Source organism: Neofelis nebulosa, chromosome 2 (assembly GCF_028018385.1).
Source record: "Neofelis nebulosa isolate mNeoNeb1 chromosome 2, mNeoNeb1.pri, whole genome shotgun sequence".
Classification (NCBI taxonomy): Eukaryota; Metazoa; Chordata; class Mammalia; order Carnivora; family Felidae; genus Neofelis; species Neofelis nebulosa.
Window position 1 is genome coordinate 51,999,612 of NC_080783.1, and position 17,071 is coordinate 52,016,682.

At 37.6% G+C, this 17,071-nt stretch overlaps 1 protein-coding gene across 3 annotated transcripts in view; it reads right to left on the reverse strand.

Annotated features, from left to right (window-relative positions):
• Positions 1–782: 782 nt before the first annotated feature.
• The window catches only part of PPP1R1C (protein phosphatase 1 regulatory inhibitor subunit 1C), a 124,773-nt gene continuing 108,484 nt past the window's right edge, over positions 783–17,071 (reverse strand). For 2 of the 3 annotated variants that reach the window (XM_058712271.1, XM_058712261.1), the window contains exon 5: positions 7,265–7,746. In XM_058712271.1, the coding sequence (XP_058568254.1) occupies positions 7,732–7,746 (15 nt within the window). In that variant the 3' untranslated portion in view covers positions 7,265–7,731. Of the gene's footprint in view, positions 2,175–7,264; positions 7,747–17,071 lie in introns of those variants that run through there. The other variant, XM_058712264.1, reaches the window with a different exon arrangement.

A 17,071-nucleotide genomic window follows, 5' to 3' on the forward strand; every position in this document is an offset into this window, starting at 1 on the left:
CCTCATTAAGTAGGATATGGTTTTTTTAATGCCATAATATCTATAGTTTATTCCACAATTATGCATTTAAGTTCTATGGTAATTATGCTTGTTTATATTATTTTTACTTTGGGGGCAGAACAAATTTGGGAACGGTAAGTAAAAATTAGAATTCTTTAAATCCTGGGGACAGTGGGGTACAGAGAAAGGGAAAGGTCATAACAAAGACAGTAATTTGTGAAATGACTTTTCAATTTATTAGAAATCAAAGAAAAGAAACAACTGAAAAAGATTGATGCCTTGTTCTTTAAAAAAGTTTATGCCCAACACTGTCATAAACTCAGCAGTTCTCTCCTACTTTTCAGATATTAAAGATTGCTTTTTTCAAGTACAGATTTAAACATAAAAAATATTTTTAAGTGAGTCATATAGTTTAAATTTCAAATGTACGTCTTTTATTGGGTAAAGGTCATTTTAGTTTGAGGACAATATCAAAGAATTAAGGTAGAACTGAGGTGTTTCTTTCCATTCCAGCATCATTGACAAACTTTTCCCCTTATGCTTTAGGTCTGACATGTAGAAAGATTAGTTCCAAAGCAATCTACAAGACACTATAAAAAACCGTAAAAGCCAGGGTGCCTGGGTGGCTCAGTTGGTTAAGCGTCCTACTTCAGCTCAGGTCATGATCTCGTGGTTTATGTGCATCAGGCTGCATCAGGCTCTGTGCTGACAGCTCAGAGCCTGGAGCCTGTTTCAGATTCTGTGACTCCCTCTCTCGCTGCCCCTCCCCTGCTCATGCTCTGTCTCTCTCTGTCTCTTAATAATAAATAAACATTAAAAAAAAATTTTTTTTAACTGTAAAAGCCTCTGGTTTCTAAGGAAGATAGGCTTTTCCATCTGAAAAACTGTCACAACTTCTCAAAAAGATCATCAGCTAGTAGAAGGGTTTTGTTGGATTATTAGTTCATTTAGGGCCATTTATTTTCTTCAGACTCCAGTTTCCTGATCTATAAAATGAATCCTACTTGTCATACATATTTAATGTGATTGTAAACTGAGAAACAAAGGTGAGGCCACTTTATTAGTTGTAAAGAACTGAACCAATATTAAGTGGCAGGGCGGCAGCAACAATAAAAGCCTTTGCATTTTTATAACTCAGATGCGTAAATACCTGGTTGGTATGTAGCAGCTTATCAAGACATATTTGTGGAACTAAATTCCATCAAGACCAATGGATTTGAAAAAGAAAGAAAAGAATAAATACATATGATGGAACTTGAAAAGAAACAAAGGAAATATATGTCAAAGCCTCTCCCTATTGTAAAAGAAGGCTCAGATTCCAGAAATTAGAAAAACTAAAAATAAATTGCTTAAAATTTACCCAAATTCAAGATCTCCCTTTTAGTAGTAGAGAAATAAATTACAACAAAAAGGAAGAACTTGGCAAAGAGCATAGCATATATACATTTAAAAATATATATATAAAACGAAGGAACAGTTTCTGAAAACGTCAATATTTGTGTATAAAATATCTAAAGCGCTTCAGAAAGCAATCCAGGAGGGCGATGGTGGTAGTGGTGGTGTTTGTTTTGTGTTGGTGTTTTTCCAAGCTCACACAGGAGCACAGCCTCACAAGTCAGCTGCTGGTTATTATCAACCCATTTTGCACCTGGTGGAGAAAAAGAAAATAACAAAGTCCTCCAGAACACTGTGGAGATGTTCCAGGGGCTTTCATACCACATCACATCAATCTTTGTAAAGGGAAAAATCTGGTATGTATCACTTAATAGCAACAAAGCATGTGTGCTATGAGAGAATAAATTATCCAATTAGTAATTTGTGGGAGGAAATTTTTCTTGGAAGGACTTTGAAATCTTAACAACAACAACAACAAAAAACACACAAAACCACCACAAGAACAAACAAACAAAAAAACGATCACCATTTTTTAGATTATTTTCTAAGGAGAAGTTTTAAAAGACAGAAACATAAATGGTTACAATGCTAATGCTGTTACATTCATACATACACATGTGTGTAGATTTCTAACTAAAACACTTCTGTTCTATTGACTATCATATAAGCTAAGCATACAAAGATACCCTTTTTCTCTTCTGATCCCGTTCGCTTTTAATGCTGCTGCTTTCTGTCTATTCCTGTCTCTTCTTTTCTCCTTTGCTGCTTGTCGGTAGTTCCTGAAAGAGAATCAGAGAGGAGAAACAGATCTTAGAGTTGGAAGGAGCCTCAGAGGATCATCTGATCCCCTCCTCAGATCATTCTCTACATTTTGCTGTTCAGAAAACTGGCTCCCAGAGTGATAAAAGGGCTTCCCCAATGTCATGCAGCTACGATAAAAGAGGAGATGCCACCCTGTATCACATCGCTGATTCTATTTCCTTCCAGGAACTTAACCACTATCTGAAATGATCTAATTTATTTATTTATTATTATTAATAACTTATTTATTAATTTATTTGAAGACTCACTGACAGTCTTCAAACACTAAAGTATACATCCATGAATTTAAGGACCTTAGCTATCTTATTAATAGCTGTATCCTCAGCACTTAAACCATGTCTAGCCTGTCATAGGCATTCATATTTATTGACTGATAGACTAGGACATTGGTCTCTTGTTTCTAGAGTATACTTTTATAAATGGTACCAAATTATCCTATGAAAAATACTATAGAATAATTAAGGATATCTGAACTGATATATCTAGCTACAGGTCTATCATAAACGTTAACCTAATTTATGCATTTTAAGTAACAAAGATATCTAGTGAGTATTAATGTTTTCAACTGCTTGACATATATCGAATAGTTTGTACTTTCTTTAGATACTCCGGGGAAGAATAAATTCCCCAGATTCTGTTTGGGAAATAGCACTGGTTGCTCAACTGATATCCATGGTCACTTTATAACTTACAAAGAGGACTTGGAGTTGGAAGGTGGCAAGGTTCCTGGTTTAAAATATTTACTTTCTCCAACTCCTTTGCATCAAGGAGTGGTCTCGTGACACAGCTCTGATCCATAAGACATTAGCTGGGGGGCTCTGGGATAGCTCTGCTTCTCTGCTAGATTCTTTCCCTTTATCTTCCCAGTCTTCTTTTTGCTCAGAACAGACTGGATGCCTGTAGCAGTAGCTCTCTTGGGACCATGAATTTACAACATTGAGCATATTAAGGAAAATGAAAAGTGTCTGGATACCCACTGGGGTCTTGAGCCACAATTCCGGCCCTGGACATTTTATTGCATGACATACAAAAGCCTCTATGCTATTGTTTCCTGGGTTTTCTGTTATTTGCTGCCAAATGCTTGTTCTGAGTAATAACAAAGAATCATTTGCCAAACATACTTTAATATTCTGCTACTTCTAGGATTCTATTCTGGGGTTCACTGTGCTTATTCCTTCAAATTAGCCTCGCTGTTACTAAAAGTAAGAGAAAAGGGGAAAATGCTAAGCCATATTTTAGAGCAAGAAACAAAAAATGAAGATGAATCCAATACCATTTTAACTGACTTTCTCTAGTTTTTCTCCCTTGAGTTTCCAGGCTTCTTTGAGTTCCTTCCTTTGCCTACTTCTCTCTCTATACTTACAGTCGTCTCCCTTCCACACCAAATCTCTTTATCTGCATAAATTGAGTATGAAATGCAATGAGGAAATTGGCTGCACCAACATGTGCCCACAGAATGAAGAGGGCTCGCAGTATAAATGTCGAGGGGAGTGCTACAGTCAGATGGTAGCCTGTTTACAAAATGCCATCAAGCACCTATGCATTCATGTAGATTATTTCATTTAATTCACACAACATAGCAAGCTAGAAACCTGTACTCCCATTGCTGTGTGAATTATGTGGGATGCTTGCAAACTTTAGTACCTTACCTACTTACAATGTCATTTAAAACCAAAGATGCCCTCTATCATTGTCCTGAAACTCTTCTTCCTCTGATATTTAGTTTTCCAGAATGTTATGATGTTTGAAATCTAATAATTTTATCTCTTTAAACAGATTTCTCATTGCGGCAACATAGACATTTTTAAAAATGAGTACACCTGCTGGAGCTTCGAAGACTGATATTTAGGATCAGGGACTTAGAAAAGTAAGGGCACTTCTTCTTCCGTCCTCCATATTCAGAGAAAGCAAATATTGAAAATTACATATGAGCATAAACACATTAATGTAATTAGGCATAATTTTCTATTATTCATTTTGTACACTGCTTTTAGATGTGGGTGAAGAAAGAGACATTTTAAATGAATGCAATAGAAGTAGTTTATTTATAAATTCATTAATCCACATTGCAACTAAATGAACTCTGCAATACTTAAGTTATTTGCTGTAACAATACCCAAAACCAGTGTTTCCAAACATCATTCAATCATATATCACTGCTGTGATATTGAGGTACCAACTCTACTATAGTTAATATTTTTCTTTAAATTGATCTAAAATATACTTACACATTAAGCTTGCCTCATCTTAAGCAACAATAGCTACAAAATCATAGGCTTGGAGTGCCAATTATGTATCTTTTCTACTATGTATTATGACAGTATTTATAAATATAAAGATGAAAATAACTCATCCCTTACCAACCTAAAATGTTTCTACAATGTAGAAAACATTGTCATAATTGAATTAAAATTTAAAATGAATATTGAAAACTTTCTAAGAACAGAACAGTATGAGCATTTTGTTTTTTAAAAAGACCTTTACCCTGGACAGCTCTGGGAAGAAAAAGGGCATACACTATTATTGTCTACTAGAAAGAACTCTGGTCTAGAATTCTGCTCCACCCTGCCACACTCTATGCTTCAGTTTCTCATGTTTAGGGAGATTTTTTAAAAGCCACATATCCATCTGACATAACCTTTCTTATTCAGTATACACAATTAAAGAGGATCCAACAGCAAGGGGCCGGGATGATGAGAAAGGTAGGGAGGAACTGGTGGTGTTTCATCACAGAGACCAGGCCACTTAGGAGATGACATCAGAGTGTTGAAAGGCTGTGATCAAGGAGGTGAAGTACAAGAGAAAGAGTTTCACACAGAGAACAGAGCTCTTTGGGTGGGTTTGGGATTCAGCTGGAGCTGTTCAAGAAGTGAGGGGATCAATCACTGGTCTGTGATGTTGAAGAGGGTCATGTGCTGGGTAAGGCTTGGAGAGACAGTATCAGGTCCTTTCCCACCCTGATAATAATAATAGGCACGAATGATTAAATGCTCGCCAAGGTGGACTACGCATTTTAATACACCTTATCTCATTTGATTTCCACAATAACCCATAGGGGTAGGTATGATGGTAACCATTTTACAAATGGAGTAACTGAGTCTAAAATATGATAGAAGTTGAATTTGAACTCAAGCCAGAGTGACTCAAAAAGCCCATCTACTAACCATTATGTTATATTATAAATGTGGTCTGGGAAAGATAAAGTTTTTGTTTTGTTTTGTTTTGTTTTGCTCAGAAAGTTTCTTTGCCCACTCGGCCAAACTGAAGCCAAGCCGTCTTCTTGAAAAAAAATTGTTGTAAACTGTAATTGTGCGAAAAGGAAACTGAAAAGCCATTGCCATTATCTCAGCTGGTTTCCTTCAAATTTCTGAGAAAGCCAACATTATTTCCCAAGGAAAATTTATTTAATTATAATCTCTGTTTTGAGAGTAGAGAACAGAATGGAAGAAACCAACATTTCCTAAGGAAAACTTATGCTTTTAATTTTTGTGTTTTTGTGTTTTTAATAGAGAACAGAAGAATCCAGAAGCCATGCTACTTATTTACCCAAATGATGTTACAAAATCAGCAAAAGCTTTTGTTTCTTTTGTTTGCCTGAATCCTTTTGAAAAAAAAAAAATACGAAAGTGTGTTCAACGAAAGGGGAGGGCAGATTTTATTTTTTAGCACCTTGGGGTGTCTCAAATAATCTCAAGGGGTATCGGAATGTTTTCCAAACACAAATAATTCAAAGTCATTTAAAACAAATCTGTGCCTTAATCATGTTTTAAGTAGAAAATTTAGGAAATCCAACAAATAGTCACAGCAGGTGGTCTAGAAACTCTGACAAAGTTTTGATTGAAACTGGCTTAATATCAACTACAAAAACTGGAAAAAAAAAAAAAAAAGGCCAGGGGGTGGGGGGTGGGGAGGAGGAGAGAAAGGGAGGAAGGCAGGAAAGAAGAAAAGGAGGAAAGAAGAAGGACAGACACTTGGAACCAGAGTACTCATTCATACTACTTATCAGTGAGTTTTGACATCTATGGTCTTAAGGAAAGATACTGAGAAAAATGATTGTTATTATCTACTGCATTGTCTTATAGACCTACATATTTCTCTTAATCTCTATATTATTAAACTCACATTCAAAATTAAAAACAATACTTCTACTTCTTTGAATCTTGATATAAGATCCCACCAGGGATTTTACATTTGATTTTTTTTCTTCCCATCTTAATTTCCTCTTTACTGACGTCTGAGAAATCTTGTCATTTTTTTCATCCATGAAACATTTGAACCTCACCAATATCATCAGTGTGGGAACCAAAGTGGCATGCCACCGTCCTCACTAAATTTGGTGGCATAGATACTTTACCTTGAAATGCCGTAAATAATTAATACTGTTCTGGAGGCCAGAACTTTGAATAACCAAAAGCCCTGTTCAATAAACATATACCGTCTGGGAAAACCTTACCTTATACTGATGCTTTATCGTCTCTGCCAGTTCTGAGAATGAGAAATTATCTTTCCTTTATTTGTATAACCTCCAGCAAAGTGGTTTGCTAGAGATAAACTCATAGAAAGTAGTTACTGAATTAATGAATGACTATATGTATGAATTAATGGAATTTCTTATTTGATGATAATGGAATTTCTTATTTGATGATTTCTTCATTTGAAGATTTATAAAATACTAATGATTTCCTAAAATGCAACAGGAAATAGCTCATATTTCAAGTAACAAAAAGTGGCAGGGGAGATTTGGGCATATTTTATTTTAGATTTAGCATTTTTTTTTCTTAATAGCTAGTGGAAATGATGGGAAATATATCTCTCACAGCTCAAAAAGTGAGGAAAGTTCTGCTGTCCTTTGTCCATTAACATGCTGGAGGAAAAAGGATGTTTAGCATCTAAAGACTCATATATTGAGATCTTTTGAATCAAGAAATCTGGCATTTCTTCATTTTGAAATAAACACTGTGGACCCCTCTGTGTACAGAAATATGATAAATGCAGATCTTAAAAGTTTCGTTAAACATTCTTCTGTAAGTTAAACCCAGACACACAGTCATGTCTAAATGTATTTAGCGTTTATTTTTTACTCTTTAAAGTGAAGCTATTTACATTTGACCTTAGAAGGCAAACCGCTTCAGTAGGACATCAGGGATTAAGCTGGGCAGTATTAAAGTTAGAACACTCACATGTATGCAAATGTCATTAAAAGGAAAAATCACCATAAAATAAATGTTTATTCTTTAATTGGACGTAATATCGAACAATCTGTACTTAGTTCTAAAGTTCAATCAGGGACAGCTTCCCAGGAGGTGTATTACTACTGTATGAGTGTGGAGAGAAGAGGTGGAGAATGCTTCTGGAAGTCAAGGACTGGCCTTCCATACGATATTCAGAAAAGTTAATAGTTCAGTTATTCCCAAGAAGCCTTCTTGCTGCAGACCCGTAATTAATGGTCCCACTGCTCCTCTCTTTCGTTTACACCTTCTTCTTCTTCAGGGAATGCTGATTCATTCTGGCCCTTCAGATGCTTAACTCCTGAAATTATAAAAAATTATGCTCTATTTAAGTGAAATTTATTTCTAACAGGTTCACTGCTTTGCTGCAAGAGATGAAGAAAATGAGTGGAAAGTATTCTCTGGTGTATATGTGTTTTCTCCAAGAATTTCAATAATCTAACCCTATGTAAACCTTTTAATTCACTGAGAAATAAAAACACACCCAGCCAAATTTCCATTCGAGACAGGCTCCCTTTGTAATTATATCTTCTCCATGAAGAATTGCATCACAGCCTATTAAAAACCTGTTAACTAAAAATCCACTCACAGACTCTTATTGTAATTTTCATATATCATTTAGTTCAAATATTTCTTTTGGCATCCCTGAAATCTAGTACAATGAGAACCATTGAAGAAACCCCTAGGAACAAAAGGGATGTGTGTGCCGTTTCTATACCTTGTAAACAACAAAAGAATCACGATATTGTTAGTCTCCTTTAGGAATCAGAACATACTCCTTTTATTACAAAACATCTGTACACAAAATTCTTCAGTAACTTCCCCCACAGCCCACAGAGAGGCAAAACACTGGCACCCCTCTCAAGGTACACAGGCTTATATGATCCAATCTCTCCCTACCTATGTGGACTCATTCCTTCCCAGCCCTTCCTGCTTCCCCTTTCACAGTAATTTAGGAGTTAGGAGTTAGCAACACTAACCTCTTCCACATTCCCTGATCACTCCAGGCTCCCTCAAGCCTCCCAGCTCTTCTCGCTCTGTTCTCACTGCCAAATAGCTTCTTCCCACTCACCCACCTGATAATCTCCCACTCATGCCTCCGCCTCAGCCTGCCTCTTCTGTGAAGGCTCCTCTTATTTTCCAAGCGGACTTGGCTAGATCTTCCTTATATTTCACTACTGCTCTTGGATCATTTTCTCTTGTATCAATTACCTTATAGAAGTGATTTGTTTACATATCTTTCTCATTAGAGCAAACTTCTTGATGTCAGAATTATGTAGTTTCAGTTTGGGGTCCCAGGCACGATGCCTGGCAAATAGTTGGTGCTCGTTAATACTGATGGAATAAATGACTGATATAGTTAATTAATAAACAACTTGGCATATGTCTTGGCATGTTTTTCTTTCATAATTTCAAATTAATCCAAATTTTGAGTATTAACCAGAAGGCAATTACCACAACCATAGTCAATCTACAAAATTACCTTTCATTTCACTTGGATCTGTTCTGTTAACACATAACAGCTGACACTTCATGCATTGATACTTAAAATGAAAAATTTTATATATTTTGCATATTTTAGAAAATTGGTTTATGAGATTTTTCTAAGTATTACTGAAAAATATTCCAGTTAGAATTGGTAAGTGAAAGGAAGTCCTTGCTCTTGTTTCCTATGAAACAAAGAAACTCAAAAAAAAAGTGTAGATTTGCATGCACTGTAGTCAGCAAGCCCCAGTGTGCTGTTTGGCAAAGAATGACATCCTTGGGCTTGGTGGATTTTCTTGCAAAAATATTTGATCAGTTGTAATAATATTTAAATACTTTAATTTCATCTGTAAACACAGATCACTCACAATTCCTGTTGACCCAAAACTGAAGAAAGAGAGACACTTATTATTAACAAATGGAACTTATTTCATATTATTACAAATTACAGGGTGGGAGGGAGAGGTCTAAATGTTAAGGAGAAGGGAAGAGAGTTCATTCATTCAATCAGCATCCAATCAGTTACTCTGCTAGAGTCTTATATACCTGAGTCACTAAACCTCACAACTCCATGACGATACCTGGATGATAAAATTTAGACTTGAAGAAAGTATGTGATTTGTTCAAGGTTGTAAGGATAGCGTAGTATATATATTTTTTTACTGTTTATTCATTTATTTTGATTAAAAGAGCGAGCGAGCAAGCATGAGCGCGGGAGGGGCAGAGAGAGAGGGCGGGTAGAGAGAGAATCCCAAGCAGGCTGGTCCCTAGTGTCAGTGCAGAGCCCAGTGCAGGGCTTGAACTAATGAACCATGAGGTCACGACCTGAGCCAAATCAAGAGTCAGATGCTCAACCGACTGAGCCACCCAGTGCCCCAAGGATAGTGTAGTTTTAAGATAAGTTATGACACATCATATTCCTGCAGTATATACTGATTTACTGAATAGATGAATAAGTGAATGAGGCGTAAGGTTTCATTGTCAGGAGACCCTAATTCATTTTCACCTTTAGCTTTTTGGTTGCTGACCTAGATTTTCCTATCATTCTCTAAGATTTATTGTAGATTTACAGTACCTATTAACCTGGCTCAGACAATATTGGGATTGCCTCTGAAATATTAAAGAACTGTAATCTTTCAGCCACCTGTCAGTCCCCTGAGCTGAAATGTCTGTACCTCTCTGAGTTTGAAAGGTTCTATTACCTCCAGAGCTCATCCCTTTCATCCACAAGGTAACTACAGAGCAATAAAGTTGTGTTCAAGACTACTTTCTTTAAATTAGGGTTAATAGCTTAATGGAAACATTGCTTTGTTTATACGAGGGGCTCAAACATTAAAAAAATATGGTAACCAAAAAAGTCCAACTTACTAAACCATTAGTCAATCACTTCCCTTACTTGAGTATAGACCTACTTGCTTATCCTGATCCACATTTGATTTATTTTATAATAATGGTCACAAAGTTATAATGGGAAGCTTTTTTAAAAGTAAAATCACTCACTTGGGCAAACCTTGGAAGATGCCTTTCTTAGCCTTTTTTCAGGTGTGACATTAACTATTTCTGGGTGAAAGATTTGGTGAGGCAGGAGTTGATAACATATGAACATCTCCACAGAACTGACACATTCTTTGGATCTCTAAGCAATTTACATTCATGTCATCTTTCCCTTGGATAACAGATAGTTGGTTAACTTGTGCTTTGAATCTTTTCTCCTATCAGCAACAATTGTTTGCTTATCCATGCGGTAGTAACACTAAGATTAAAGTGTGAGGTCCATGAGGACTATCTAATAATTTCTTTCTTCCCACTCTCTCCTCCTATTCCCAAACACACATACACTTTGTGCTTACATTTTCTTTAAACCTTCGTTTAATATTAAGGTCATTGTAGAGGTGGAAGAAAATAACTTGGGCTGAGGACTTGCTAAAAAGTCCTCAGAGCCTCCTCTTCTGCCAAATGCTAATAAGCACGTATTTAAACACTTTGGCGGCACCAGCAGACTCGGCATGGCGCGGCAAAGAGTCTCCCGGAGCACTCACAGACTCAGCCAGCCCTGCACACAGGCAGAAGGCAAAGGGACCCCCCAAAACACAACTGAGGTTCTTTTCTCCATGTAAGACCAAAATATGCAGTATGAACGCATGAAGGAATGAAGAAAACAGAGGGTGAGTAACAGAAGGAAAGGAAAGGAAATAAATGTTGCCCCAAAGAGGACATAATCCCTCTGGTCTTCTCCAGTCTATAGATCACGTGAGTAAATGTGAGTCGGATGAAATTGTAAAGCGACTGAGGGACTATGAATAATGAATCCACAGAGGGAAGCTTCTATTTGGCAAGCCACAGGTCAATATGTTTACCAGTTAATTTGGAGTGATGGAAGGCAGGCTAATTATTTACATCTGTAGACGACATAACACTTAGAGGAAAAGATGGCATAATGAAAGACAAAACTAATACTCCAGAAGCTTTCTAAGAGCTGGGAAGAGGCTGATGGGAGGAAGATTCAGGTCAACAGGGAGTTTCATTTTTAGAAAGATTACATTGCTTCTGGGGGTTTCTTCTGGGGCACCTGGGTGGCTCAGTCAGTTAAGCCTCTGACTTTGGCTCAGGTCATGATCTCACAGTTCATGAGTTCGAGCCCCACACTGGGCTCTGTGCTGACACCACGGAGCCTGCCTGGGATTCTCTCTCTATATCCCCCTCCCCCACTTGCCCGTTCTCTCTCTCTCTATCAAAATAAAAATAAGATAAAATAAAAGAAACAAAGAGGGGCACCTGGGTGGCTCAGTCGGTTAAGTGTCCAACTCTTGGTTTCAGCTCAGGTCATGACTCATAACTTCATGGGTTCGAAACCCACATTGGGCTCTACACGGGCAGGGTGGAGCTTGCTTGGAATTCTCTCTCTCCCTTTCTCTCTCTCTTTGTCCCTCCCCCATTTGTGCTATCTTTGTCTCTCTCAAAATAAACAAATAAACTTAAATTAAAAAACATATTGAAGAAAAAATAAAAAACAAAAAATAAACAAAACCAAAAATAAACAATAAATAAAATTACGTTGCTTCTAAAAAATATAGAATGAGGGCAGCTTCAATTGATTATAGTTAGAGGTTTGAGGTGACCACAATTCCAACATGACCCAGTAGAATCACCTGTTTAGGGACCAGGCTCTTGGTGGTGTCAGCACAGCATTCCTAACAGCAGTCAGTAGTTTAATGAACTACTTCCCACCCGTGGGTTGTCAGACCTTTTCTGGAATATGCTGCTTAATTGTGAGCTCTCTGTTTCAAGAGTTCCATTAACTGAGATTAAAAGTAGTCTTATGAAATCACTTTTCTAGAACAATTGTATCTGAAACTGGAGTGCCTGGCACACAGAAAATTAAGAGAGGACAAAAGAGGCTGCCTTTGAATTCCTAAAAGACTGGAAAAAGAACTAAAATGTATCTATGTAGCTTCTGAGAGCAGAAATAGGATCAGTAGCTGACACTTATGGGGTAGGGGCAGATTATAGTTTAGTACAAAGAAGAAAATCCTAAACTCTTTATGTATGTCCAGCAGTAAACATGTGAGTGAGCTCTCATCACTCTGTGGGTTCAAGTCTAACCTAAATGTCTATCTCTGAGAAGAGTCATAGAAGGAGGCCAGAATTGTGGAGCAGGAGGGACAGACATCCTCGCTGGCCTTGAGACACTAGTAGTCCATAAAAGAGATCTCTTCTACTGAAAAATTTGCTCTGCTGTGAGTACTTTAAGTTACAAAAAAATAATTATGACTTCTAATGACATAAATGGCCCAAATCAACATTTTAAAACTAATTCACATTGAGAGTAGCAAATGGATTTTTATTTATTTATTTATTTATTTATTTATTTATTTATTTATTTAAGCCACATACTTTAGACCTTAAAAATCATTCTAAAGTCCTCTAGGGAATATGTGGGCGGATTTTACAGAGCCTCTGACTCTCTTGGAATTCTATTTATAGTTGTATTTGTGCTTTAGGGGGGGAAAAGGCCCATGTTTTTCAGTAGAATCTCAGAGGAGTCTCTGACCCACAAATAATTGTGAGCATGAATCCAGGTTTAATCCCTTTAGTTTAAAGATGAAGGAACAATTTCAGATGGCAAAGTGACTTGCTTAAATTCACACAGAAGTCATTGGCTGATCTGAGACACAAACCTTGGGGCGCCTGGGTGGCGCAGTCGGTTAAGCGGCCGACTTCAGCTCAGGTCACCATCTCGCGGTCCGTGAGTTCGAGCCCCGCGTCGGGCTCTGGGCTGATGGCTCAGAGCCTGGAGCCTGCTTCCGATTCTGTGTCTCTCTCTCTCTCTGCCCCTCCCCCATTCATGCTCTGTCTCTCTCTGTCTCAAAAATAAAACGTTAAAAAAAAAAAAATTAAAAAAAAAAAAAAAACCTTGGCCCCTAAATCCTACTGGGGTCTTTTCATCTGGGTCACCAAGACTCAATCTTGCCCTGTCATTGACTTTTCCCAAGTTAAAAACTGAAGAAAAATAAGGGGACAAGATCACAAGGCCCTTTTCATTATCACATTCCTTGAAAGGACCTTACATAGCTGACAGAGTTAGATGTAACTTTTCAGTCTGTCGCTGTTGTTGTTATTGTGGCTGTTTTTAATGGAATTTAGAATAAAAAAGATGTAGAATTTAATCTCACCCAGGAACATTCCCAGAACAGAACCAAGTTACAAATAATGTTCAGAATATTACAAAAAAGACAGCCTTTCTCTCTGCTATGCTCAAACCTGATACAGGACTCTGGGAGACACAAAAAATGTATCATGGTCTAGTCTGGCAGATGAGACAGTAATCATCAAGCAAAATGAGTTAAATATAATAAAGTAATAAAGCCCCTACTGTGTGTTGAGCATGGGAGAGACACAACTACAGATTAGATGGGGATGTAGGTCAAACGGTGATGACGTATACACACATGAAGTTAATCCTGTGAATATGTGTTATGGACCAGTACTACAAATAAAACATTTGGAGAGTTCTGCTATGAGAAAAAAGGGTTCCAACTTGGGATATATTAATCTGGAGAGCTATTTATTGAGGAATACACTGGATAGAGTAAGGGAAACAGCAAGTCTGAGTTCTATATATGAAAACTATTTGCAAAATACAATTAACAGCCATTCATTTTCTGAAGGCCTACTTCAGAAAATCTCAAAAGACTGTCTTTAGTGGCCCTACAAAGATGATTTTCTAATGGTTCCTTGTGTATTGAGCCTTCAAATTTTATCAAAATAATCATACTAGATATATTCAAGGAATGTAAGGTAACCTATAATATGCATAGCAGGGCCCAACATACCTCAGGATGAAAATGTGCTGTTTCCCCAAATGCTTTTGCATGTATTTTGTTAATCTTCTTGTCATTCACTTGTAATGCACTACTAATACAGTAATACACTTAGGGTCACAAAGATCAAGAGACATATTGATTTCATTCCACAGCTAAATGCATATCATCTCCTGAATTTACCTTAAATCTATCTCTTTCTACTTTATTTGAAATAAATTACATACATGCAGCATAGTTAATCTCTGTTCTGAAATGGTGACTGGTCAGTTAATATAAACTGCAAATCAACACATGATCATTTCATTTGACACCCTATTACATAGAGAAGCATTTTTCTGGAGAGGAATAGATATGTGATATGCTTCTCTTTCCATCATACATGGGAATCGGGGTGGCATGTTTATGTGATACTCATAACTATTTGTAAGTATTATATGTCTTATGTGTAATTTTACTATGATGTATTTTACCAAAGCTGTTGCCCAAGAGTAAACCCTAGGTAAATGATTTAGCAGTAAATACAGAGAAGAAGATAGGGGAGGAGGTATACTTACAGACTGTTTGTTAGAAGTGTGAATTCAAATAATATCTTTGGGGAGCAGTTTAGCCTTACTTAAAATGTAAAGTGCCCACATCTTTGTAGTAAGTGTCAGGTGGGGGCCAGAATTTTGCAAGAGTCCTGCTACTCAGCCTAGAATGAGAATCACTTTGATAGCCTGAGTGTCTCTTTTGCCCTCTACAGTCAAGTGCCCTTCTAATACCTCTTTTTGATTCTAAGCTAATGCATTTCCTATGAACTCAGAAATAGAGTTAAATTTTTAAGCCTACATATAATGGAGCTAAATGTGTTGAGCAATTTCACTTTAGAAAGGGACAGAATGGCTCCCTAGCTTGCAAGACTTGACTGCCATTGATTGAACACAATAGCATGTCTAAAATAAAGAATGCATCAATCAGCAGGAGTCAGTGGTTAGCCCTGAAAGCACTAAAAATAAAATAATGAAAGGGGAGTTGCATTTACAGCCACAGAAGCTAATGCTGTCTGTGTTTTTTAAGAATGCCCACAGGAGGATGTCCTGTGCTGGCATTTTAGAAGGCTCTGTCTTCTAAGCGGGGGACTTTTCTGTTGAAGCAATGATCACTATAGGCTACCATAGCCTGATGCCAATATATGCCCAAACATAATCAAATCATCCGGCTCTGATTCTAATCTCACTGAGAAGCCTTGTGACAACAACAGAGCTTCCTCACAAGGAGAAAAGACCCTGACTGGACTGAAAGAAGGTAGGAGTGAGTTGTGAAGCTAAGTGGGAGAAGACCGTCCCAGGCAAATGGAACAAAAATTGTAAAGGCTTTGTCTCAAGCATGCCTGCTGGGGTCAAAGGACAGCAATGAGCCTGGAGTGTCAGGAATGAGGTAGCAGTAGGAGGTAAGCTCAGACAGATGAATCCAGGCAGGGAGGAGGAGGAGCCTGACGATGTAGGAAAATGTAGGACCTTGTAGGGGATATTATGAGCACTTTTGGCTGTTATTCTGTGAAGCTACTGACAGATATTTTTGTTGTGTTTGTTTGTTTGAGTAGAAGAGTAACATGATCTGATCTGCATTTTCAAAGAATAACTCTATGGTCCACGATATAAAGAGTTTAGACTTAGATGTCACCACTCTATTGTAACAAGTAAAAAGCTGAACAAGCTAAAAAAAATCAACAACTCTTAAATCTACCATTAGAGAAGTAAGGACACAAAGCAAACCACTGCCAAAATATGGAAACACAGAAAGGTGGATACAGAAAAACACAACTTACAGGAGCAGAAACCCATGCAGGAAGCACTGCCAGGGAGGAAAACCTGAGCTGTACTGGATGAATGGCTGAGGGCTCATTGTGGACAAGATGGACAGATTAAAAACTCCAGGGGGAGGAGCGCAGCCATTTAGGGCCCTCACCTTTTTGTGAATTTTACCTCCTGGAGCTCTACTAGATTCTTGCAATAAAAAGCAGAGAAAAAAAATCTCCTCATGCTTTTTAAAAATGTTTTATGTTTATTTATTTATTTTTGAGGGAGACAGAGACAGCATGAGTGGGGGAGAGAGAGCGAGAGAGAGGGAGAAAGACAGGGTGGGGGGGGCCCGTGGGGGGCAGAGAATCCCAAGAAGGCTCTGCTTCTGTCAACATAGAGCCCAAGGCAAGGGCTCAAACCATGAGATCATGACCAGAGCTGAAACCAAGATTTGGACATTTAACCAAATGAGCCACCCAGGTGCCCCATCCTCTTGCTTTTGACAAGGAAGACAAATAGTGGCCATTTTCAAAAACAGAGCATTCTGTTCTTCTTAACAAGGTCTGCTCTTAAGAGGTTTTTACCAGAGCTTAACCTTCTGGGGTTATCAAAGACTAACATACTTGGGGGTGGGGGCAGCAGAGAGAAATACCTAATTCCATTCCCTTCAGCCATCGTGTCCTACCTAAGTGGGGAGGAAGGAGACCGAGGTTTAAAGTCCAGAGGCACAGGCTCACTAAAAGGTTGAAATCTATTAATAGACTATAGAACACTTCCTCCCTGCCCCTCACTACCACATTACTGAAGGTCTGTTTACTACAGTTCCTTTTACCCAATACATCATGTTCACCTTTCCACAAAAATTACAAGGCATTCTATAGGCAAAAAACACAGTTTGAAGAGACTGAATAAAATGAGAACCAGAGTCAGATATGATAGTAATGTTGGAACTATCACACCAGAAACTGTGTTTTAAGCTATAATTAATACGCTAAGGATGTTAATGGAAAAAGTAGATCACCTGAAAGAACAGATG